The sequence below is a fragment of the Glossina fuscipes genome, unplaced genomic scaffold (genome assembly GCF_014805625.2).
Source record: "Glossina fuscipes isolate IAEA_lab_2018 unplaced genomic scaffold, Yale_Gfus_2 28, whole genome shotgun sequence".
Classification (NCBI taxonomy): domain Eukaryota; kingdom Metazoa; phylum Arthropoda; class Insecta; order Diptera; family Glossinidae; genus Glossina; species Glossina fuscipes.
Genome location: NW_023998423.1, coordinates 4,614,718 through 4,642,261, shown reverse-complemented (window position 1 = coordinate 4,642,261; position 27,544 = coordinate 4,614,718). Strand labels below are relative to the sequence as shown.

Below are 27,544 nucleotides of genomic sequence, written 5' to 3'. Positions count from 1 at the left end.
TAAAGATAAATAAATATAATTATCATCGTTATTCTGCTATTAGACACGTTCATGCTGCGAGTTTCAAAAATAAAAGTTGTTTAAAAGCTACAACTGAACTAATACGTGGCAGTAATTGAAACGGGAAACTTTTCTGGATAATTTTAGATAGAATTTTTTACTTGAAGATTTTATTGAAGTAGTTATGTTTCACAAGAGCTTTACAGCATTAAATTAAACTTCGATTTTGTTATCGAAAGGGCGGCATGAGGGATGTCAAGTTTAACATTTTGTAGTACTTTTCCAGTTAGTAGAAAACCTTAAAAAAATAAGTTAAAATTTTGACACAAAGTTCCCACATGGGGGTGTAGCTCAGTGGTAGAGCGTTCGCTTTGCATGTGAAAGGCCCCGGGTTCAATCCCCGGCATCTCCATCGCAATCATGATTCCTTTTGGAATTACTTCTGCACAAAGTATTTTTATATACATTTAACATTTAATCAATAAAGATTTGAAAAAATATTGATGATGACTACTGACACTGGTAACGAATTTGTAGGCATCAAACTTTTCCACTTTGCCAGCTTCAGTGAATTAATTTTTTTCATTTATATGTTTGTGTTCTATTCATATAAAAAATAACTATCTTAATTCGGGTATGTAAAAGTAGTTAACTTACTTACATTTATTTTTTAAATCGCAGATCGTGCGACACTTTAATAGAGTATTTGTTTGCAGTGTTCTTACGCAAAAGATAGAATTAAATTGGTTCGCGAAATTTCGTAGGAGTATTTCTGTTCTCGACAATGAGCCACGCGGTGAAATATATTCAAAGATCAATAGTCAGCGTCATCGTTGGCTCTATTTGATATATTTGTTTTGGTCATTAGTCCATGAAATTCGAGAACGGTTATCAAAGTGCCGATTCCAAGATTAAAGGTTTGTAAATCGTAATTGCAATTTATGAAAAGTATAGAGTCACATTACAGCAAGATAAAATGTAAAACGTAGTTAGTTAGCAAAGTTAGCAAAGAAACAATTCATTCAATGAAGTAAAGTGAAAAAAGTTTGTTTTTTTATACAAATTCCTCCTCTATGCTACCACTTTCAGTCAATATCATCTTCTATATTTCTTCAAGCTCTTACTAATTAAATACAGATTTACATATAAAAAGTCCATAAAATTCGTATAGAAGCAGACTTCCATCGCGATGGAGATGCCGGGGATTGAACCCGGGGCCTTTCACATGCAAAGCGAACGCTTTCCACTGAGCTACACCCCCATGTGGGAACTTTGTGTCAAAATTTTAACTTATTCTTTTAAGATTTTCTGCTAATTGGAAAAGTATTACAAAATATTAAACTTGACATCCCTCTTGCCTCTCTTTATTATATAGAACGATAACAACATCGCAGTTTAATGTAATGCTGTAAAGCTCTTTGTGAAAGATAACTACTTTAATAAAATCGTTAAGTAAAAAATTCTATCTAAAATTATCTAGACAAGCTTTCCGTTTCAGTTACTGTGGAATGATTAAAAAAAATACCTGAGCGGTCAGGATAGATCCACCAGAAATTTTTACGGTTTACCGCATTTCTACCTTAAGAGAAAATTTTATTTCACACACAACTTTAACGTATTTAATATCAGAACAACGATGAAAGTTTATCTCTTTCAATTTTTTATAGCCATAAACTTAATCCATACTTCCTGTTATGTCATCGAAATTTTTTCTAACTTATTTTAAATATACACTGAGCATATACCAACTCAGCAATGCCAGGCAATTGATCACACTACTATTTCTCTGCTTCCCTCAATATTCGCAGACCTCTGGCAAAAACTACGAGGATTTTTTCTATTAAACGTACATCTTGCTTTTACTTATTGCAAATTAAACCTATTTTCGCAGTTGATCTTCATTAGCAGCGTAGACTGTGTAAATGTACATGGCTAAATCAATCCAGAGTCTGATCGTGAAGTCGAGAGGCTGATGTACATTTGTAGGTATCACAAATCTAAGAGCAAATATAGTATATCCGCATTCTTAGGGGAACATTTCAATGCGAGTAATATCTCTACGTAATCGAGGCATTTAGCTAAAGCTTTGAAGTGACATATAAAGCAAACCCTTGAAAACATACTCTCTTGTTTTACTCCTCACTTATATTTGAGAAAAACACTCTATAAAACCAGCTGGTTTTTTTTAAGAATGAATAGCACAAAATGTTCAGAATCAACCTTTTTTTAATTTCTCAAAAAGAAATAAGACTACATTTCCTCAGTTATTAAAATGACATAAATTATACTTCCTTTCCAGGTAAGTGGAAGCGGGACTCAAAAGTGAATTGACGTGGTCCAAATTTTCTTGCCAAAGATTTTGGGTCGATTAATACTTTTCGATATCGAGCAAACTCGACGAGAAAACTCTGCCGAGTAATATTAAGTCATATTGAAAATTCTCCGCGATTTTTTCCACGGGCTAACATTGACGCCTATACATCGGGCAACACTCACCTGATTGTCTCAAATGAACATGTGTTTTTCAAGGTGACATTTCACCTTATATTTTTTGTGAACATAATTTTCTAAGGTTTCGCTCGTGTAAAAAGTTAAATTGATTTGAAAATGAGTGAAATATCTGAAGAAATATGCTATGTGTTGCTTGTTTACTAGAAAGAAGGTCAAAACGCTGCATAAAAAAAACAATTGTGAAGTGTAGGGTGAGAATGCTGCGAGTGAATGAAGGACCCAGGAGTGGTTTGATCTATACCTTTCCGCAAATTTCGAAGTCAAAGATGCACCACGCGGTCACTGAAAAAAACGGTGAAATTTTTTCAACTGGTGAACCAAGACCGGCACGGAAGCTGTCAGGAAATAGCGGAGGTACTAAACATCAACCACGTAACAGATTGAAATCATTTGAAAAGAGCAGGTAACAAATTAGAGACTTATCAACATGATCCATTATATTCAAATTAAGATCGGATTTACACGAGTCGGCGGCTACAACGCGGCCCCTAGTTATTCTGCACATACTCTGATCGTAAAATGCGATAAATTAAACGCTTTTATCATGTTAAGACTTACTTCTCACGAATTGACCTTTGTGGTCCAAATTCGATACAATTCGTTTTTATGTCAAGTTTCCTTTCCGGATAGTGTTTAACTAGGAAGCATTAAAAATTAGACCTTTTTGGTTTATTTTCATATCGTTAGATATATCGGAGGTAATTCAGAAAATTGACGCACTTCATACTACAGCTCAACGCTAGCAATTTAGCTTAATAACCAGAAGACTCTAGTAATTAATACGTCCAGACTCTTAACTTAATCTAAGAAATAAAGCATTTTATACAAAAGTGTACTACAAACTATTTGCACTGTGGGGAACACCCAGTAATTCTAACGTTAAGATATTTCAAAAATATCAATCTAAAAACCTCAGTGTAGTTTTTAATGGCCCGTGGTCCATTAGCAGCAAAACTATTATAGTATGATGTCCTTTTTGTTTCCTTTCACAATACTAGAAACTCAAACTCTCTCTGTCAAGTTCTCGCGCGAGAAAAGTCACTTTTTTGTTTTTCAGTGCAACGAGAAGACAGGCAAGGTGGGCAATATGAAAAAAAGAAGGTTATTTTTTGCAAAAAAAGTGCTGATAAATTGTATGAAAAAAATAGTTTAACAAAAAAATCTCAGGCTCCCCTACAAACTTTTCTATGGGCGGAAGGGTGACCAATAGGCAAAGTGGGTGAAGAATAGGACCAGGGACATGTACTCGATCGGTTAGATATGGTTTCGTCTGCCTGGTGTTCGGTAAACGGCACGAGTCTAGAAATTTCTTGGGGTAACTGTCCTAGTAGTGTTCGTGAGCAAGTTATTGAACCGCGACCACAACCCACGAACTAGCTAATTCACCTATGGCACCCAAGCTTACCGCTTAGGCTTCCATTCCTCTTCAAAAGGCACCACAAGGTTGCCCTAAAGTTTCTGTAGATAGCGGCTTTACACGTTAGAGGACTGTCAATACAAATAAATATTTATTTATTTATGATGACCCGGATCTTCCCCTGATCAAAAATCGAATTCAACGCATTTAATCAAAATATCTTCTTAGACTGAGTAATCCCTTAAATCCTTTCCTACTATTTCTTCTAGGTGAACAACGAAATAAGAAGATTGAAAACCCATCATATACTGGATTCTTCCATTTAGAAATTAATTTACTTTTGTCCTTTAGAATATTTTAATGAATTTCAACTCAGTAGGAGTTTTCCCAATCTTGCTACTGAGGAATTCAACTGGCACCCATTCTCTCTATGCATTTTAAAACTATCACACTTTATTTCTGTACATTCTGCAAAGCGCACGCTTTACTTCTATACATTCTACAACTGGTACACTGTACTTCTATACATTCAACTGAGACTGAATTAGCTCGCCGGGCTATTCAGCTGTTCAACTGCTTGCTAGAAATACAGTGTCGCTTACATTCCCTATCTCCTACATCGACAAATTATGAAAAAGTGGATTTCGTTGAGGTCTTTGTTGGAAACAATATCCTTCATTTAGGAGTTAACACCTACGGGAAATCTATATTATATATTCTTAAGTAAATTGGCTTAAAACCTTCGGGTAGTAATGCGTTGATTCTTTAAATTTTGCCCTGCCCCTGGCTAGACCTTTCGCCCTACAATGTACCGTCAAAGTCCCCTCCCACTGATTTCCCATCCTCAAATTGCTCCTCGCATTAGCTAACATACGCCGATGTTTTCAGATTTTCAGAACTTACACCATTTCCGCATGGCGGCTAACAACAGAGAAAGCGATGCCATGATCGACGTTGCCCATAAATTAATAATCACCTTCAAAATCAACTTATATAGTTTCGAATGTCATAGCTCCTCCGGTTTCCGGTCGAATCATGCAAGTTCCTATACTCTGGCAATTCGCACAGAATTTACGTACATATGTAAGGGGCATAATAAATAATATATACATAATATTTATATACGTAATTTATACACTTAAGCTAATACAATATAAAGCGATATAATATATATATATATATATATAATTTATAGACTTAAATTAATACAATGTAGAGTGAGGGAATTAGAAAATATAATATAAGGCTTAACAATAATTATAAGATGAGATGATTACGTGCAAGTAGAAGAGAAATGAAAACCAAAAGTGAGCTTTCCAAACAATCTTAAGACTTTGATCCCCACCCACATTTCCTATGCATTTATTTATTTCTACAAAGTATTTTCAATCCCTCCTCGCGTGCAAGAATTTCCATATTTAGCGTAACTATGTTTTATTAAATTTATTCATTTTATGTTAGATTCATTAATCGAATGTCTCGATTCATATGGTTTTTGAACTAAATATTTTTAATTTCCATGACTACGTAAAGCGCAGGTTAGGTGTATTTGTTTTATTACTGACAAGTTACTATGTTGGTTACATGAATGCTAAAGGAATCATAAAATGTAGTCCCCGAGCATATCATCAATGTTTAGTTTTCATTACCTGTTATTCTACTTAACTTGTTTGACTGGCCGGCATGTCGTTGAACTTAACTTACATATATGACATACATTTCCGAGTTTTATATAATCTTATAAACACATTCATACATATTTGCATATTTATTTATACACAAAGATAATAATATTAAAGCATTATTTTTTACACCCTCCATATTTATGCATGTGCATGTTTTTTATTCCCTTTTTTTTTAATAGCCCCTTCATTTCAATGAATTCTCCTAAAAAGGTGCAGTTAAATTGTATTTTTTTTTTTTTTTTTAATAGCCTCAAAAGCAACAACATCGTCATGGTAATAAAAACAACAAAGATTGTATTTTTACATTCTTCTGAAGTGTCACCAAAATTTTGTTGGCTTGTGTGACTGAAATATTTATGAGAAATATTTATATGTGCGTTGCTTGTCTTACTTTTCCTTATTTTGGTGAAAATAAAAAATTTATTTTAAGCAGTTCAACACCCGCGATTAACTTTAATATCGGTGAGAATCGGAGTCCCGGAGTCTTACAGTATTTGTAACAAAAAAAAAAAAAAAAAACAGTATTTAATAAAGATTTTTTTTTTTTTGCTGCATCATCAGTTCCAAGATATCTTTAATCGGTATATTCTTCCCACGAAATTACAACGATTTGGCTCTGAAATCATTTGAGTTATTCGAAGTTGTCGGTATTTTGTTGCAATCTAAGGCCTACACGGGTTGCTGAGAAAGAATTAAAAAAGCTTTTCTCTTTTTTACATATTGATAAAAAAGATTTTTGATATGATTTCTAGTTTTCTTTTCAACAAATTATGCCCCAACTAAATAAAAAACTCCTTTTGCCAGTCATATAACCGCTTAAGTGTTTATACGTATAACCATAAGTTTTTTTTTTTTTTTGAAAAAAGTAAACAATAACAGAGAAAAAGAAAACTTGACTTTGAACTGCAAATGAGATGTTTTCTTATTGTTGTTGTTCTCGTGCAATTTCTATTTTTGTGCAAAACAAAACAAAAAAAAAAAAAAAGACTAATAATAGTAAACAACAATAAAAGCGACTAGTTTTGAGTGTGCATGCATAAAATACTTACTCTCTTTCTCTTACCTAGTCTATTAAATATAACTAACATCTCTGACTTTGTAAACGAAAGAGCGAGAGTTATTCAAAGAAAAAAAAAAATAGTATGAAAATAATATAAAATTTAAAAGCAACTACTACTACTGCTATTGGGAGAATCTTCAATTAAGCTCAGCTTATAATGAAAGCGCCCGTGTGTGTGTATATATGCAAGAAATAAGCAGTTTTCTTTTCTGGGAGAGTAAAAAAAAAAGAAATCCTTATGTACGCTTTATTATTTGTGGAATTTACGAGAGTAGTATAAATTTGAAAGCCTACAATACGAGCCATCTCACACTAAAATTAACACTTGAACAAGATATCAGATTGCGGTGAAAACACGTAAAGAATTTCAACTATTTAGCGGTTTCAAAACACCAGAAATATTTTCGCAATTCATTGATTCAATGTAAAAAAATCAAACGTAATATAATTTATTAATATGAAATATATTTACCTATGTATATATACATATATTTATATATATATATCTATGCATATAAATATACTAAAAAGCGTGCGTGACTAAAATCGCTAATTGAAGAAACGTGTAGCAATTGTAAGACATAAACACTTAGATTAACACTTACGTATACCGTAAGCAAATGAACAAAGAAAGTTGTTTTCGATTAAGAGCTTAAAGCAAAAAAAAACTCTTAAATGAAAACGGAAACAGTCATTAAGAGTGTTTAAAAACAAAAAACAACCTGCTAAACAAAAAAAACCTTAAACCAATAAAAAATTTTTATTTTAAATGCCAAAGATTCATAAAAAGGAATACTAACAATTATAAGAAAAAATAAAATAATCAAAATAATAAAAGCTAAAACTAAGAAAAGAAAGTTGTAGAAAATTTTTAAAATACAAAGGCAGAAAGAAAGAAAAAAACAAAAAACATACGTTTGCTTTTCACAGCGTTGAATTATAAAATTTGCTTTTTGCTGCCAAAAAAAAAAAAAAAAAATTGAAACAAAAAATTTTTAAAAAAGTTTCAGAAAGCAAGAAACGCCCTGCGGTTTTAGCGGTTTAGCGGCTACTGTTTTTTAACTTACAACATAACGTTCACTATGTATGTTGTGCACTTGAATGTAGGGAAAGTTTTGGCAGCATGTCTTCTAGTGAACATTGCCATCATTACGCCAACACCGACTGATAGCTCATCCATACCTATCTGGGAATTTTTAACGCGTAATGAGAAGGTAAAAAATAATCAAACGTTAATACTTGATTTAAAAATGTATTAGAAATAATCGACAAAACGAAACGTTTGCTTTAATATTTTTGAATATTGTTTTTTTTTTTTTATTTATTTATTTATTTATTATTAAATTTAAAATAAGAAAAATGTATGCATAACTAGTTTTCTTTTTATTTACTTTTTTTTTTTTCTTTTTTTTTTACATAAACAAAATTTCCAGTTTTCGTCGATCATAAGGAGCTTCCAAAAAATAATTTTAATAAATAAAAATAAAAGATGAGGTCGACATTGAAAAAGTAAGCTGAAGACGAATCGTGAGCATATGTCTTTTGGGCCTCAATTATTATACTCATCGTCCCCATCGAAAGATAAGGGATATATTCATTGTGTCAAAATGTTTGCAAAGCCCAGAAAGAAGCATTAGAGTCCCCACAATGCTATATATATATATATATATATATATATATATTCTTGATCAGCATGAATCGGCATGATCTAAACATGTCCGCCCGTCCATCTGTGCAAATATTCTCCTGGCCGTAAAAATGAAGCCATCGACTTCAGCAGTGGAAGGTCTTGCACGCAGATTGCCATTGAAAATGGGCCAATTTGGTCGAAGGGTACGCCCATAGCATCACGTAAACACCTCTGTGTTGCAAAACGGGGAAAAAATTGGTTGTTTGCTTATTACTCATAAACTATAGCAGATAAATCCATAAAAATTTAAATGTAAATTATATAGGCGATGCTGTAGCGTTTGCAGGAAAATGGAAAACTTTGATTTGAAAATTTTGCTTTTTTCAACACCGCGGAAGAAAGCTTTAAAAACCCCATAAAGTATATAAATTCTTGACCAATTTCATATTTGGAATGCGCTTAAGCATGTCCATCTGCCCGTCTCGTAACTATCTAGTAATCGTGGTATTCTTTCGCTCACAAAAATGAAGATATCGCCTACAAATTTGCAAAAGAATTTGAAAATGACGCAAAGCGGTCAAAGAACACACCTACAATGCCCACAAGCCTATGCTACAAAAAACGGCAAATAACTTTGCCTTCGGTATTTTTTTTCGCTTGGTACTCATAAGATACAACAAAGATATCGTAAAAGTTTTCAGAAAATCGGTGTGAAATAGTTCCAATTGCCCAACTGACATACCCGCAATTAGCAAAAAACCTTCGTAAGTTTAATTGGTTTAAGACTTGCTTTAATGTAAATTAAGTTCAACATATTCCAAGCGTAAGGGAATGTGAGGGCAGTGAAGGAACTGATCTAAAAATAAACTAAGAATACACGAAACAATTTCACCTTTGAAAAGGTTGACGATGATTATATATATATATTATGCACTTATTCCACTGAATATTTTTTACCTAAAAGATCTCCAAAGCTTAGCTTTGCATGAAAAATGGATCTAAAAGATTTAACTAGGTTTGCAGTTGTTTTCTTCTGGACATTCACTTTAACTCAAAATTATTGAAAAAAGTTTAGCTTCATGTCGAAAATGAACCTGAATGGATTCGCAGCTACTAGGTTTCGACCGTTTATTTTACCTCAATACTTTTGAATTTTTTTCTTTTCTAAAGCTTAAGTTTTATAAAAAAAAACCTAACGGCACGTAGTTGTTACTGTGAAATATGTGCACTCTCTCGAATTCTTAAAAAAGTTTCCTAGATATTGTGTAGTAGTAAAAAAACTAGAGCTTTAAACATGAAGCAATCAAACCGTAAGGTATTTTAGAGTTCCACTGCTTTTTTCTTCACATAATTATTGGCATAGACAGACGTTTGAAAACAAGGTTTATTTGACTTGACTGATAACTGCAGGCGAACTCATTTAGTAGGTATTTTTTGTTCAGAGTTTATTTAGATTTTCCCCTTAATCGTCTAGACTTCCAGGATAGGCAAAATTTAGAAGCAAAGCTGATAAGTGCTAATAATAATGACTTGATATCTGGCCACGTAAAGTGTATATATTCACGACTAGTGGAAAATTTGGAATTTAATTAAGTGATCCTAGACCGTCCGTACGGTATTAAAGCATTCTTCATCGTAAAAAGCGAGAGGCAAATTTGCAGATACTTTCATGCAGATTCTTGCAGATCAAGTTGTCCGCCTATATCGAGTCAAAAACGGTTATTTTTAAGAATTGTTATCAATTGCGATATAAAGTCTATACCGAATAATGATCCGATTCGTTTACTGAAATACTTTGTCTATAAAGAAGCGGAACTTCCCACCGGAAGGATGTGTGTATAAACTTTTCCATTGCCGGCAATTAGTGAACATATAAAATGGAATACATACACACTAACATATATCTTGACCATTATAAAGTAGTCATATTCGTTTATCTGTCCGTATAGCCAAAAGACTTAAAATTAAAAAAATAATTCAATTAAAAGGTAATCTTTGCCGGATTTTGTGAAAGTAGCTTCGGCTAACTTACTTCGAATGCTTAAATTCTTCAACTTCGACTGGTCTATTTTCTTTTTATGCATATTCTGTGTACAGGGGTAGCATCAAAAGTTCTACATTAACATATTTTCAAGCTAAGTGCGGTTAAGTAGTTAATGTAAGTTGCAAACGATCGAAATCGTTAAAAGGAAATTCATTTCTAAAACATGTAACGCGCAAAGGCTCGAGGGCCTTTTTAAGTACATCGTAGATGTTATCTTCCCTTCAAAGTGTTTGCAAACATTTACACTTCATTCATCTACTCGTACAGTGTGAATAGTTAGGAAATGTTATTTATGTGACGCTCATTGAAAGGAAAGATTTAATTTATCGCAATTTAAAAAAAAAGAAAAAAAAACAGTGTTTTTTCATCTTTCATCTATGTATCCCTCCTCTCCATTGCGCTCATACATTCTCTTGCGGTTACATTTATTTCTACTATTATTTATCACGATCGCACAATGAACAAAAAAAAAAAAAAAGAAAAGCAAGAAAAACTTTTATCCGTTTTAGGGCGAATTTCTCGGTACGAAGAGCACTAGTAGCATCTATACAAAATTTGATTGCAATATTATGCGAAACTCCATTCACTCGATATATCAAGCATATATTGAATCGTTTATCGTATGTATCTTTAAAAATATATTTCAATATAATTTGGCAGCACTTGCAGGTAATTCCACAGACTAGAAATGATATTTTGCATGGTTAATAAAGATTTGAAGCGATTCGACAAATTAGTCCGACTTGCCACAAGTTGACTAGTATTAGAAATTTGGCCAAAAATATCCATATATCGTATACACACACATATATATACATATAAAATACTTAAAAGTTGCTTATGTTTGCATAACATTATCTATATATACTTGATCAGATGTGACTGCCTGTATATGCATATATGTATGTACTTGATCAGATGTAACTGTCTATATGTATATATATATATATATATATATATCCGATCAGATATGATTGTCTGTTTGTATATACATAGGACATTATCTATATATACTTGATCAGATCTGACTATCTATATATTTATATATATATATATGTATATAGATATGACATTATCTGTATATACTGTGGCTGTCTGCCTGCTTATCCTTCATTTGAGTCCTAAATTAACAAGGAAAAAGGCTATGAACCTTGTCATTGATTTTCCTATATATGCATATCTAGTTGGTTGCTTGCTCAGGTGTGATATGTATATATATTCTTGACTACATATGATTGTCCGTTTATTTCTTGAAATTAGAAATCACTAAAATATTGTCCAAAAAGATTGAACTTTATCAAATTTTGGGAAGGACCCACCCACATGCTTACATATATATATATATATATATATAAACGTAAAACCTTTTTTAAGCCCTAACCTTTTACTTGGCTTTCTTTGGCATTAGGTGACTTTGTCTTTATATACATGTGCATGTGTATATACGCAAACATGTGGATCCTTCCTCTTGATCCGTGTATTTTTCTGGGCGTTACAAACGTTTCGCAAAATGTAGCATTCCGCCGGTAATGGTTATAAAAGACTATTTCACTCTACATTAATTGTTGATTGATACGGTTCGTTGATTTTATGAATGCAAGCAATACACATATTTACATATATACAAACATATACATATATATAGAGAGTAGAGATTTAAGTTTGTATACGTGTGATGATGTTATGCACTGTAAAGCTGTGTTGCAGAGCTCTGTTAGTTAGTTTATTAATATTATTTAACGATGTTGTAGTTGCTTTTGTTTTTTTTTTTGTAATCTTAACTTAATTTGCACAAATTACAATTTGCTATAAAACTAAAAGAAAATAAAATAATAAATAGAAACAGTTATCTCGTATGCACACATTTACCACGTATCCCTAGACTTCCGTTACGTATTCTGAATGAAGCTCAAACAAAAACTGCATTAATAAAGAGATGATGAACGCAATCATCAAACAACTTAGCTAACGGCAAAAATTCACTCTTAGCTTGTAAACGTTACGTTTACCATTAGGTAATAAACGAAGCAATTTTGTACGCTTATTAAATGCACATATATACATATATATATAAATATATGTGTGAAATGAATTGTCTTTTTAATAAAAATGAGAATTGAAAATGTGCACACATGATAGTTGATGGTTATAAATATTTAATTTCCTAACTATATATATATATATATATATATATATATATGATATAATGAAAACATAAACATGACATTGAAATTACTTTAATGTTTTTGAAATGTTTGACTAACTCTCGTCATAATCGAGAATCAGTGCACACTTGTCATATGTTTACAATCAAAGCAAAATTAACGATTATTTAAAGTCTATTGTGTGGGCAAAATTTTAATTTCGTTATTCAGAGATTTATCGGTTTGAAACAAGAACTTGAAAAGTTTTTAAATTATTTCCCTTATATTCATTCGTATCAAACATTGATCATCAGTTACATTCAGAGACTATGAAAAATGTGTTTTATAGTATCCTCAGTATCCTCAGTATCGTCGTACATGCATTGACTTTGTCGAATGCTCTTAATGTATAGAAAGAGTTTCTTTACTTTATGTCGTAGTAAATCTATTAAATTTGTTAATTATTGTTAATTTGCACAAGCAGTAGATGCACAGTACGGGGCTAACATTTGTATATATAAATGTATTCTTGCGCTCTATGGATAGTGCAATCGTTTCAGCCTATTCCACTTGTCAGCCCCTTTACGACCTTGAAATTTTAGTTAGAAGCAAACTTGGTAGCGATAGCAGTTTTTAGTCTTATCATCGTTATCAGATTTATGTCCGGATCTTGCTGTAAATAAAATATTGCTACGGAAATTCCAAATCCAGTTTATTCGAATTAATTGATTTTATTAGAAAATAAATTTCCAAGAGAAGGAAAACTTGCAAATTCGTGGCGCGTGAGTCGGAAAAGAGCATTTGAGTTGAAAAGAAAGTTTAAGTTAAGATTACTGTCAAGCTGTAAATAGTCCTATCCTAAAAACATCCTAAAAACAAATGGATTGCTAATAAAAGGATCTTGAAGTGAAAACGTGCAAGTGTATTTTTCTTAAACAGAAGATCCACGATCTAGTAATACGAACCGTCTCCGAGAAATATAACGTGAAAATTTGTTGAAACAACAACGCGCAATAATACCGTAACATCTTCTCGTTTGTCAATGTAAGCGTAAACTTACGCGAAGGTATGCGTGGACATAAAAATATTCCACTCCTTTTTTTACCCATCACAGACGGATCAGGGATATATATTCATTGTTTGTCAAAACGTTTTCAACACATAGAAGGAAGCATCAGAGACCCCATAATGCATATATATATTCCTGATTAGCATCAACTTCCGAATAGATTTAGGCATGTCCGTGTGTCCGTCCGTGTAAACTTGCAAGAAAATTTAAAAAGGACCTGAATTTTTCAAAGTACAAGCCTATACAATAAAAACTTTAAACTCTTTCCCTAAATTTTTTTTTTTGCTTGTTACTCATAGAGTACGTTCTACGTTTCTTCCGAAATTAGAAAAAAACTAGCTTCTATTTCTGTTCTTTTTGTTTTTTTAGGACTTAGGTGATGGGTATAAAAAATTCGGTCACGACGAAATATAATTTTCTTGCTTGTTGTCATCTTTTAGAGTAACGTCTATAGAATACACGTTCAAATTTGTTTAGATTTATCCGCTGCAATTTGTGAGCAATAAAAAGAAACCAATTGTTTTCCCCAGTAGAAGCCAGTGGAGGCATGCTCTCTTTTTGAGTTGTCTTTCGTTTTGAGCTCACATGCCCTTTGTCTCGGAAGGTGAATTGTTAGGTCAAGTTAGCGGTTAGATAAATTACTTGTTATAAGTTGGCATAACAAATCATTGGTTTGGGGAAATCCGATTGGTATCCGATCAGAAAACAGTTGCGATTGGGACATGGTAAGGTTGGTAAAAGACAACCTTATAGAAAGTACAACAAAGTACAAGCGATTTCCACTGTTGTCCGAATCGAGGAACCGACAATTTCCGCTTTTCTTTCCGGTCTTCTGAACCGCGCAACCAAGAAACCACAACGTGTTTTGATTATAAGTTTCATTTTTCTCGAATAAAACCTACATGTTAACTAAACGTTACCAGATTGGTCCCTAATTATATAACCGAGAAGCGCAACTAACCTTTTATAATAAAGCAAGTAAGAGATCACGAAGATGAAGAAGAGAAAACAAGTGCAATGTTCCAAGAAAACCAATATTCTTGTGAGAAACCAACTGGCAACCGGCGAACTAATCCCGACACCAGATAAACGGCGGAAAACTACCTCACAGTATGTTACACGTTTACAAACATTAGAAAACTTTCTCATATCCATAAAAAGTCGTTTCTTGCTTAGCAGACGTTGACATTTGAATGTCAAAAATCCTACCTATTTTCATATTAACGCAAGCAACCTTTAAACTTAATGTATAACTAAGAGTATATATATGTATATATGTTTGTTTTTTTGTTAAGTAAATAACGTTTAGATGGACATAAGATATAGTGGTAACGTAGCCAGAGTTCATTTAGCATTCAATCAGCACGACAAGGTACTTCTTATCCGTTTAGTAGGTGTTAGAGAAGAACTTGAAATCCTTGAATAAAACTAAACCGAAACCGTGCCGATTGCCAATAGCAGTACATATACCATATATAGTATATACATACTTATGATAAATAATGTTAAAATTTGTATTAAAAATTGAACAATTTTCCGCCAATGGCATTTAAATGAATTAAAGCAGAAGCTCTCAAATTGCCAAAAAATTAACAAATCGAAAAAGGGCTTTCGCAAGTAGATGAAGCTTTATTGTTGTGTTCACAACTAGTTCCGTCGAAACGAACAACCGGTCAGTGCACTGTAATCACATTAACTAAAGGGATATCACGATAAGAGATAATCTAAGCAATAATTAACTCCTTTTTTTAATGTTAGTACACATTTTTTGTTCTTGTTTTCGATTTGTGCTTATTTTAATCGCTGCTTGTAAAAAAGCAGAGTTCACTGTTAAAGAAAAAATTAACAAGTAGAGCAATGATATTTGTCTTAGGGAGAATTCTTGACTGTAAAAAAGAGTTTGTGAACTATGGTCGCGCTTCTTTTTTTTTTAATATAACCAATTAGTCAAAGGGTTTCTCCTATTCCTCCGCAGTCTAGTGGGTGTGTGGCCAATCGATGCTTTTACCGTCTAAAGCACTTAGTATAGCTACGACTAAAAAAAAATTCTGCCTCACTTGAGATTTGAACCTGCAAGCATCGACTTTATAGTCGCGTTTCTTACTTACTTCTCTACTTAGGCGGTGTCGGTACGTCAGTCGAAATTTTTATTCAAAAGCGTTCTTTTAAATGATCTTAGATATCATGTTTACATCAAGTTTTAATCCGATTTTTTTTATAAATGATTCCTTAAAGTTTTTGCTTATTGTGATCAGACTTGATCTATCAAAACTATATATATATATATATATATATATATATATATATATACTAAATTTCAACCTGCTATCTAAAATTTTGCAAACAACAGACCTATGCCAGACAGACCGAGGAGGATCCTAAATCGTTTCAGGAATTTAGATCACGAGACCCCAAGGAGAACTGGGCCTACTTCCTTTAATCGAGGCAAAAAAAAAAAAAAAAAAAAATCGCAAACTACACGAGTACCGTTTCTCTGCGAAAAAGAAAATTCTGCCCACCTTTTTTTATAATAATTACATCACGTTTAGTCTAGAGACAAGAAGAAGCAATACATTGCTTAGGTTAAAGCCTATTTACCATTCCAAGTTTCCGCTCACTTTATGAAACGTTTACCCCATGGATCGATTTAGCTCATTCAACTTTATTTAAAATGGGAATAATGAAATTGGAAATAAAGCCTATCTTCCAGGAATAACTTGGAGAACATAACCATAGTTTCCACACAAGTGACATGTTAACAGATACTGTTAAACTCTATATATATGAAGCCCATCTTCTAGGAATAACTTGGAGAACATAACCATAGTTTCTACACAGGGATATATTAACAAGTACTGTTAAACTATATATGTATAGCATATACATGGACATACACATACAATATATAAAAAAATTTATCCAAACCTTACTTCAACACGGTGGTAAACATGGACACGCACACAATAATTGAAAAAATTTTTATTCAAATCTTGCTTTAACTCGATGGTAACTCGATGGATGTAATTTTTCATGCGGTTTGAGAACTTCTGCCTAAAAATATTATAACAACTACAAATCATGTAACCCATAAAAAAGTAAACAATGGAAAAGTTACGGTATATTCCAGTCAAGTCTTATGTAAATTTTTAACTTTCGTCTACAACGGCGGACAGACGCCAAGGCAGAATACAATGGAATTGTAAATATGCATTTACTTACACACATATAAAATTGAAACCACAATACGTGACAAAATTTCTAAATTACAAATAGTCGTCAATCAATGCAATACTCGCGTAGGTAAGCATTTTAACCAAATAAGTAAAATACCAATCAGTTTGGCGGCGAAACGAATCTCAGCTACCCATCATATGTGATGTAAATCTATGAGTGGGTATCGATTAGAAGCAGAAAAAGTTAGTTACGAACAAGTCGTCTAAAAAGAAATGTAAATAAGTAATAAATTATTTTCTTTCGTTTATACATTCTTCAAATGCGCTTCACGCCACCTCTAGTCCAATGCGAAATGTAAGAGAAAGCAAAGAAGAGCTTATCTCTATGCAATAAGAGCAACTTTTTGTGATATAAAAACACATCTGAAAAATTGGATAAAACTATATAAAATATATTTGCAATCTTGATGCACATCAGGATGTGGGCCAATACATTTTGTAAGCTTGAAATAGGTAGGTAGGGGTAGGTTGGTTTAATGGTTGGTGGCAAAAAATAAAGTAAAAACCGCAAGCTTTATTTTGCTTGCTTAATTCGAAGGAAGCGGGTTGCATGACATGAATAGGTAGGGTGAGTGAAATAGGTTAGGTGAGTCTTTAAAATACCATAGCTATGGCGCTTTAGTTTCTAAAGGATTGTGTGTTATTAGCTCTTCCAATCCAACGGAGCATCCAACGGAGCATTACCAACAACAAAACAATATAATTAAGCAGACAAACGGCCACCATAAACCGGCAGAGGGGGAAGGCTCAATCTGCAAAAGCTGTCATTCTTGCATTGGCATACACTATCGTCCAGGGTGTATTCTTGACTAGTCCCGGCTACCATCAGTTTCACTAGATAACTTACTATCGGCTTGAGTACTAACTCGAGTGTTATGACCACACGTAAAACCTCAGGAGAAGGGTTTGAAGATAAATTCTAACGTGATTAGCAAAGACACCTACCATATCACTTAACAGAGCTCTGGTAAATGTTTAAAATTAAGATTTAGTTGGATTTGGAACCCTATTCCGTCCAGATGAAGAAACGTAAAATATATTTGTGCAGATCGCACGAATGTATATGAAGATGTATTTCCAATAAGCTGAACACATTTATAAATTCTGTTTATAGGAACAATTTTTAACAATTTCTTGAAATTTGGTCTGTTAGCGAAAAATGGATATGAAAAAAACAATCAAATTTGAGGCTCTAGTGTGGCCAAACTAGAAATGTCACCTATATTCACTTATATAAAGTGAATCTGTATAAAAATATCTGTCGAATGAGCAAGCAAAGTGCAAATCTTTCTTTCTTTCAAATTTGGGTACTTTTCCATGTTTTCACTAACAGAAAAAATTTCAAAAAATTTGAAGGGAAATTCTTATAGATTCATAAAATGTCTGCAAAATTATTTTTACGTTTTTTAGTATGGATGGAGTACACTTCCGAATCCAACTATATCTTAATTTTAAATATTTAACAGAGCTCTGCAAACAACGTAATACTGAGAGCTCAGTAAACGTCGTAACGCAGAGCTCTGTTAGAGGATATGGTAGTCGTCTTTGCTACTTCAATTCGAATTTATCTTCACAGATTTCCTTAGGAGACTCGTTGTCCGCGCGACATTGGTTTCACATGCTGGTCGAAAGAATACGTGATTAATAATTCAATTCTAAATTCATTTGAATTGACCTTAATTCATATATATATGCAGCTGTAAGCGTTGGCTCTAATAATTGTTTTGATCGTAATCACTGTAAGCAAATCTTATGCACATTAGCAAATACTTCAACCCATTACGAATAAATTGGAAAATTTGGAACTTTGAAAAAGGTCAAACTGATCCACATGACAGTTAACTCAGCAGTATGTCAGCTTACTTCAACATTTGTCCTTAGAATTTTCGATTATTTCGAATATTTGGAGTATGGTTACCAGAGTAACGTTATTTAAATTTCTAAAAACAAGGAAAGCTATATCCAGCTCAACGGAATCTGATTTTAGAATTTTCTCGTGACTATGATTCGACTAAATGACTTCTAAATGATGTAAATGGCCCATAATACTTCCGCGTTTATAGCAAGCAGGAATGTTAGGCATAAGTAATATATAGCGGATGCACTTGAAAATGCTGTTAATAACCTGATTTCACCGACTATACACTGATCTAGCTTTTGGCACTCAAACAAATTGAAACAGTGGGATGGGATCCATTATACTGTTTCAAAAAGAAAAGGACTTACGTCACATGTTCTATAAAAGAATAACGATGTTGGGAATAAAGCTCGGACAGGTACATTCCTAATGAAAATCTCCATATGTTTACCGTAAAAAATAATTTGATCTATAAGTAAGTAAACCTGCAGAGCTGGAACTTAGTAACTAAAATCATTTAACCCTTAAAGGTTTTTAATTCCATTCCCTTCCCTCATCTTTAAACTTAATGGTGAGCAACAGTTTTTAAAATTCTAAAGTCGAGATTTCAAAGGCAATTTCAAGTCAAGCTCCCCCCTTAAATCTAAAAAGACGCCATGTGAAACTTAACCTTATGAAGACCCTAACCTATAGGCGATGATGATTGATGATGATTGCATTCCATATTTCTGAGACAATTATTCCCTTGACACTTATTTAAGTAAAACGTTTTGTTTTATTTTCAAAAAAAAAAAAGTTTTATGATTTTATATATTTACAGATGTAAAAAAAAAAAATTTATGACGAATACGTCAGTTAAATAAATTTAAAAACAAATTTTTTTTTTTACATTTTTTACCTCACCTTAGCGTTGTGTTTGCTTAGTATCCATAAAATAAATAAAAATAAAAAAGTAAATAAATAAATAAAAAAAACATTCATTGTACTAATAACAATGAATGACAATCTGTTTGAAGATCGGCTTATGGAGATAAGCGCAGTTAATGAAATGCATATGACAGGATAGAATTTATATGCATATGTGCATTTATATGTCTACACCCATGTACCGTGTCAGTATTTCGTCATTATCAATCAATTCTCTGTAGTCAGATTGAAAATCAAATCCAAATAAACGCAATTTATGCAAAGCAGTTAATAAAAATGTATAAAAAGTCTATAAAAGCAAATGACGGAAGCTTTACTTTGATTTCCTGCTTTTTTTCTTCTTCTTCTTCTTCTTCTTCTTTTTTTTTCTTCTTTATATATAAATTTTAAGGAATTCCCATAAAAGACGTCCACATTAATCAACCAACCATTATCAGTATCTCCATATCGTCATATGCTTAGCCCCTGCCAAAATGTATGAAAGGTTATGCTGGTTTCATTCCCCTTTTAACAAGAAGAAGCACGTACCCAAAACTTTGTCAAGCTTCCACATGCAAACTCATATACATAATAAGTCGAAAATTTGTCCTCCTACCAGCCCGACATTGAAGCAATCATGTTCGCGCAACCGTTTAGCGTAATAGAGTTCGACTACATAGTCGGCTTACCATGAGTTCAAATCCCTATGCGGTAGACTTTGATTACAATTGACGTCGAGCAGCAGCTTATAGTGAGTATCTGTTTAGTAAAAGCATAACATTTACCAGGCTGCGGCACCGTCTACTTTGTGTTTGTGTTTGTATACGAACAAGGGACATTCCCCGAATAAACGATCATTTCAAGAAAGAAAAAAAAATTTAAAAAGCACTTATGTTCACAATCTTCAACAGAGAAATAATGCTTTACATATTATTGTCAATAATTTACAATCGATAGCAGATTTCAGGTCAACGCTTCATAGGATTATTTGCCCAGGTCTTCTAAGAGAGCTACGAATAATTCTGTTGACGTCAGCGCATTAAAATAAAAAAATGCTATTTTTATTTACAACTAATTCAATAAACCGTGAAAAATGTATTACAGCATTAATTGATATTGAATCTGTGTAAAAAGTAACCGGAATGTTTTATAAAAAGTCGATAAACAATAATCGCCTTCAAAGTACTTACACCCTTGGCTTAAAACACAAATATATAAATGCTGGATTAGGGCTTCATGTCGGCCTCCTAAAAGACGAAGAAAAACCGGCAATGTTTAAGAAGTATAGACAAAAAATAATCTCCTTCAAAGTACTTCGCATGGCATACAACAAAACCATATCAATGCTTGGCCTAGATTAGGATTTCATATCGTCCCCTTTAGAAAGCCAAAAAAAGTCAGGGAAATCCAAGCCAAGGCAAAGCACAGCCATTAAGGAGAGGGAGGGAAATTTGGAACTTACTTGAATTATTTGCGAATGATCTAACATACTGAAGACAAGCTTAAGCTGTTTCAAGAATAGTCTTCTGGCTATCCTTATAAGCGGTCTTACAAAAATACCCTGACTTCTTCAATAAAAATGAAGAATTATGCAAAAAATTCGACTTGAGATGGAATTTTCATAAAAACTGGAGAAGCAAGAATGTTCTTCAATAAGGGTAATCGAAGTACATTTTTAGAAACACAATGGAAAAAAAAGGGATTTGAAAATTTTCTTCCTGCTAAAGAAGTTCCATTTGGTACACGTGGAAAATTTCTTGTAAAAATTGTAGATTTAATTAATTTGATAGAATATTGGCTTTTTGGCACGGTTTGACCCGATGGTCAATATTATAGAAAATCGATGGGATCGGACGATTTTTACGACAACTCCCTACGTCACGTCTTACTTTGCAAAGATCGAATAATAGACTAAATTGAAATGAAAAGTTTAGATCGATCAAATTATTTTTTAATTCCATCTCTACTTCTGAGAGAAAGTGACACTTTATTTGGAAGAAGGTGTAACGAAAGTTGGTTCATAACAATAATTTGACATAAAATCGAACTGCACCCAATTTGGATCGCAAAGATCTATTTTTTGCTCATCAATCTATACAAGAGAGCTTATGAAAAGTAAGTAAGGTGAGCAACAGAATTTATGACCAAAATGGACCAAAAGTAATCAGATCTTAAGCAAGGAAATTAATTTTTTTACATTTAGACCACGTGACTCAACGTTTAACCGCCTTCCTTGCACAAGGCTACCTCCAAAGTATAACTTTAGTTAATTTATCAAGAGAACAAATGAAGAATTGTATGCAGGCGGAGCGGTGTAGGAACCGAGTTAGTCGTCCTAACCCAACTGTTATGTTTTATGTTTTTGCTTGGCTATTATTTCATTAAGAAGTTACTTCATAATCTATGATGATTATTATTATTATATAGTGAGTGTGTGTGTGGGTAAGTATCCAGCACATATCAACTTCCATAGCGTACGTATGCGTTTTTAATGCAATAACACAGCAGTGAACAACACTCCATTTCTTGCATTCATTTATTATAAGTGCAATATTTATGGTTCAGTAGCTTTTCAAGCCTATATTTACTTAACTTCTTTTCATAAAGTTTAACTGATGTGGGAGCTACACTAGGCTTAATATTACTTTTCATTTTTGCGATAAAAAAGTGATTTCTTTCACAGACTTTTAAGTGTTGCCGATGGAAATGGCATATTTTGTGAAAAAAAAAAAAAAAAATATTTAATATTTTAATTTTTAAATTTCAACAAAATATGAGATCTTTTTGTCATGAAGATATAAAGGTTTTGCTATATACTTTATAACCGCAATACGGGGGTCTCTCATACACATATGATTTCGTAACTTAGCTGAATGCGTAATTACAGAGAATATACACGCCTACGAGCCTGTAATGAAAAGTTCATTACACGAAATGACAACAGAGTAGCTCTCGAACTTTAAGATTGTATTTAAAATTGTTAACCCTCTCTCTCTTTTTCCTTCTCTCTATCTCTATGAATCTATCTCTATATATCTCCATCTGTCTCTCTCTCTTTCTCTCTTTATCTCTTTCTCGCTACCTCTCCCTCTCTCTCTCCCTCTCTCTCTCTCTCTCTCTCTCTCTCTCTCTCTCTCTCTATCTATCTATCTATCTATCTATCCATTTATCTACTTATCTATCTCTCTCTCTCTCTCTCTATCTCTATCTGTCTCTCTTTTTCCCTCTGTCTCTCGCTCTCTCTCTCTCTATATATATACATATCTATCTATTTATCTATCTATCTCTTTCTCTTTTTCCTCTCTCTGTCTTTTTCCCTCTTTCTATCTTTCTCTAGCTATCTATTTCTATCCCTAACTATCTCTCGGCCCTTTGGTTCGGTTTTGCTCACAGAGAAAGGTCCACAAAACTTTTTCTAACTAATTCCAGTAGGTAGACAGACAGACATCAGGACAATAAATATGAAACATGGCTAGTACGATTCTGTTACGCAAACAATAATACTGGCCTTTTGTAATTTTTTTTTATTTGATTGATACTCGATAAGGCTGGAACTCGAGGGTTCCTAAAATTCAAAAAAGAAAATGAAAATTTGCAGAAAACAGATACTTTGCGTATTGCATTCTGCCGTCTACCGTCCCGTCGTCCCCCATCACCTTAAGGTAATCGTAAGCAACAATATGCGCACAGAAATTGGCCAACCCTGTTAAGATCGATTGGTTTGTGAAAATTCGATATCACATATATTTCATCTACTTTTCTCTTCTCTTCATTTCATAAAAAATAGGTTGAGAAAGTTTCCCCTAAGTAAAGTTTACCATAATAAACGCGAGAATCGAAATCATCTTCTGTTCTATATTTATGCCCTTCCGCTAATGAAATCGAAAAAACTCTTCCGCAATCCTCCTAATAAACTTCTCAAAGTTAATGCCAGAGTTTTTGCAGACGAACGCAACGAAAAGCGTTCAAATGTAAGCCCTGAGGGCTTAACGAAAGCGTCCTATTCTTCAGCTTTCTACGTAAGAAAACATAAAAAAAGGTTTTTTTTATACTTTCCTTCATGGCTTGTTGCTTTTCTCCATCGAAGTCTCCGTATTGGACCATTCTGGATCTACTGGATCACTTGCATACATTTCTTTGAATTTCTTCTTCTGTCCATCTTGAAAGATGGAGACAAACAAGTCGGCCTAAACTGAATATAATCCCCTTCTCTGATTTTTTTCACCTTATTTATTTTTTTTTTTTTTCAAAACGTGTCTGTTATGGTAACGAAGCGTAACATGCATTTTTCGATTTTATCATTAAATGATTTGCTTTTTTCATTAGAATAAACTGGAAATGTTTTTATAAATAAAATAAATATGTTTGCGTAAAAGATGACTCAATTGCGAACAACGCATTTTAAATGGAAATGAGAATTTTTGCTGAGAATCTTAGAGATGTTTTTCATTAATTATTAGCGTCATTTCGAGAAGTAGTCTTTCACATTACTACTCATAGAGTATTTGCGGAGAACCTTTTAAAAATAATTAAGAAATTGAATAGTTTTCATTATAATTCTAGGTAACATAAGTCGAGAATGTGCTTTATACCCAGTCTCGAGGAATGAGAGGATATTCTTCCATCTTCTCAAAAACGTTCGCAAATCAATTCCTCGATATGTAAAGACTTTAAAATCCTTGATGAGTTCCTTGTTTAGTTTCAACTTTCGATTGATTTACCTAAGCTGCATAAGCCAATTTTCGCTTAGCAAAACTTTTTTTTTTTATACCCATCACCGAAGGATGAGAAGAAGATTTATTTTGTTAAAACATTTCCAATGCCTAGAAAGAAGCTTCAGAGACATCGCAAATTATATATATTCCTAATCAATATCAAATTCACCATATCCGTCTGTCCGTCTGTCCAATGTCTGTTCCCTGCCACAAATGTGAAGCTATCGACTTCATATTTGGCAGTAAAATTGGAAGTTTTTGCACGGACGTTGGGATTGAAAATGATCGATCGATGGGCACACCTATAGTACTGCGTCTCACAAATGGAATAAATAATTGGTTTATTTTGCTCAGTACTTATAAAATATAGCAGGTAATTGAACAAAAATTTGAGTGGTGGTGTAGCACCTGTATAAAATTGGAAACAATTGACCATGCATAGCCAATATGATAGTGTATCAAAAATAAATTTCTTTTTTTTTCAATACCTATACTCGTAAAGAATACCAACTCTTAGCTAGTTTCAAACTTGGAATGCACCTAAGTCTGTCCAGCTGTCCGCCCGCTCAACTGCATCGTATTTGTGGCAAACATTCTCTCGCCAACAAATTTGCAGAAGAATTTGGAAGAGCCTAAAATTTTTGAAGGACACGTCTACAGCGCCCGTCTGTGCGGCAAACGCTTTTATTTTAAAAATAGAAAAAATCAGCCGCATTCACTTCATATTATAGAGAATAAAATGTTAGTCTTTTTATTTTTTTTTTTCATTTTTCAGGATATAAAAGATGCGTTCACAACCAAACATAATTTTTCTACTTATTTTTTTATTAAAACATCGTTTTTCACTTCCATTTACAGATGTCGTATTTGTATTCTACATTTGCCCAATTAGTGAGCGTGCACTGTAAGGCAACCGCAGCCACAGCTTCGATACCAGTAAATCAATGTAAGCGTGATTTATTAAATTATGGTTACGAAAAGCTGCAAACCTTCTCCGACAACCAATTAGACAATTTCGATCCTTATCAAAGGGGAGCCAATGAATTGAGTAAGATCTGATGTGATTTATGTTTCAATCAAATACTATTTTTTTTTTCCCAATTGCAGTATGGTCTTCCATAATGCGAAATCATCCGAGTTCTGTACTGATAACGACACGTAAACCTTTGACAACCGTCTCAGGGACTACATTGCTTGTGTTAAACGATGAAATTCCCCAAAACAATACTGCAAATGCAGCGGATACGGACACTTCAGAAACACAACACGTTAAGAATCCCATATTCGAAACTGATAACGAACAACAACACCAATATGCCATGGATATGGATATAGCATATGGTTACGGTTATCCAAGTATGTCACATAATCCTCAAGTAGATGTATTCGATAGTAGCGCACATTCAAATCCAAGCGAGGAAGAAAAACATAGAACGTATCTCACAGGACCTTCAGTAGTGCGCGTACGACCGGACGGTACTCCTGTAGAAGAAGATCGTCATAAACCTCTACCCCAGGACGATGATTTGGAAGTCTTAAATTCATCTGCATCTTCATCCGCCACTGCTTCCACTTCGACTTTCCCATCTTCCATTCCTAATTACAGTTATGCCGGCACTACAAAACATCGTAAAATCGCTACTATTAGTGCTTTAAAGCAACAATATTTGAACAGTTTGGCATTGCAGCAGCAAAAATTATTACCTATCTACAGGCAGGCACGTGAACGACGTCATACGGTGGTTTAATTTAGTTAAGTTAACAGTTAAAAGCTCGATTTCTAGCTTTAATTATTATTTTTATATTAATTTAAGCTAAATAATTGTGTGATTGTTTGTGATGTTTGTTTACATTCAAATTAAATGAATGAAATAAACATTGAATGAATGTGTGAAAATCTTAAGGGATTTATGAAACAATTAAGTGTTTCAAAAAACTCATAGAATTAATAACAACAACATAATAAATCGTGTGTAAGGAGTTTATGATAAACATCAACCGATTTACTTCTGACGAGGAAGTACGATCATATGAGAAATTATTATTTTTTTATTATATCTTATTATTATTTATTGTGCACTTCAATCTTTATTTCGGCTAAATTTGAATAAACTCTATATATTATTTATAAAACTAAAAAATCATTCATAATTCGTCATTATTATTATTATAATTATTTTTAATTAAGTAAAATATGCGAAAGACGTTGCGTCAATTGGACGGAACATGCTATTGATTTTTTAATATAAATTAATTTTTACTGAATTATTCTTATCAATTTTTCCTTTTTGCACATCGTGACGCTAGAAGAAGAAGACAAAGATGAAATAGTAGATTAAGAAAATAAAATACGGACACATTTCGGAAACTATTTTCTTTAGAATATATTCATCCTTTCTTTTTTTGCTATTTTTAAATAATTAAATAAATTATGATAAGTTGAGCTGCGTCAAAAATCACCAAACTTTCAAATACAATAACAATGGCTCAGTTTAGGCTAATTATACGCACCGACAACTGCACAAGTGGTAATCAGAAGGCGCCATGCCTGCTGAAAATTTCTATTTCGAGCTGCACCAGTGTGTCATGGACAACTCTTGCAACAAGTGGGCAAAAAATGGCATTTTCAGTCAATTCTTGTCGCCACCTTTAAACCTTTGAACCCAAAACCGTCAATTGTGATATTGATCAAACAATTTTAAAACTATCCTCCCAGTCAATATATAATAATTAATAATTCCACAAGTAGAAATATAAGGTATAAATCATATCCCCCTAAAAAAATAAGAAATTTTATACGAAAGTATAGAGATTTATTAAAAATAAATAAAATACATACATTGGTAAACATGACGTAGAAGAGTCAGTTCCCGTTTTCAGTCTGAATAATTTAAAATTTAGAAAATTTTTAACGAAAAAATGCAATCTTTCTGTTATTATTAATTAAATGAAGTAAGCAGCTGTTTTACTTTTAGCGCAATTATGATAGCATAGTTTTCAGATAGCATAGTAATTGCGTACATGGTTGCCGTTTTAATTATTGTGATCCGCTTGAGTGGCCGAAGACGAGGAATCTCGACTAGCAAGAATACAAACACTATAGAAAATATAATAAGATAAGATGCGAAAAGAAAGCAAATATGAAAATCAAATCTTGAGTGATATATTGAACGTAATGTAAACTACATTAATAATTCGCGCACTTACATATAAAGCTTTAAAAAATGCTTATCAGAATTTAATTCGAATTTAACTAAACTGGATTATGACCACAAGTTAACGAATACAAATCAAAAAGCTCTCTATTAATTCTCTGGTCGTACAACGAATTC

General features: G+C 32.9%; 1 protein-coding gene and 2 non-coding genes across 3 annotated transcripts; 2 read left to right on the top strand and 1 right to left on the bottom strand.

The window, feature by feature from the left end:
* Nucleotides 1-340: 340 nt before the first annotated feature.
* On the top strand, nt 341-412 carry Trnaa-ugc. The gene has a single exon. It is a non-coding gene; the product is annotated as a tRNA-Ala (tRNA).
* Nucleotides 413-1,190: 778 nt separating this feature from the next.
* Nucleotides 1,191-1,261, bottom strand: Trnaa-ugc. Its single transcript has one exon. It is a non-coding gene; the product is annotated as a tRNA-Ala (tRNA).
* A 5,643-nt stretch (nt 1,262-6,904) lies between these two features.
* LOC119636375 (rhythmically expressed gene 5 protein) lies at nt 6,905-26,353 on the top strand. The gene is made up of 3 exons (XM_038031688.1): nt 6,905-7,827; nt 25,071-25,260; nt 25,320-26,353. Exons 1-3 carry the CDS (start codon nt 7,696-7,698, stop codon nt 25,958-25,960), a joined length of 963 nt encoding a protein of 320 aa, XP_037887616.1. The 5' UTR covers nt 6,905-7,695; the 3' UTR covers nt 25,961-26,353.
* Nucleotides 26,354-27,544: the final 1,191 nt, after the last annotated feature.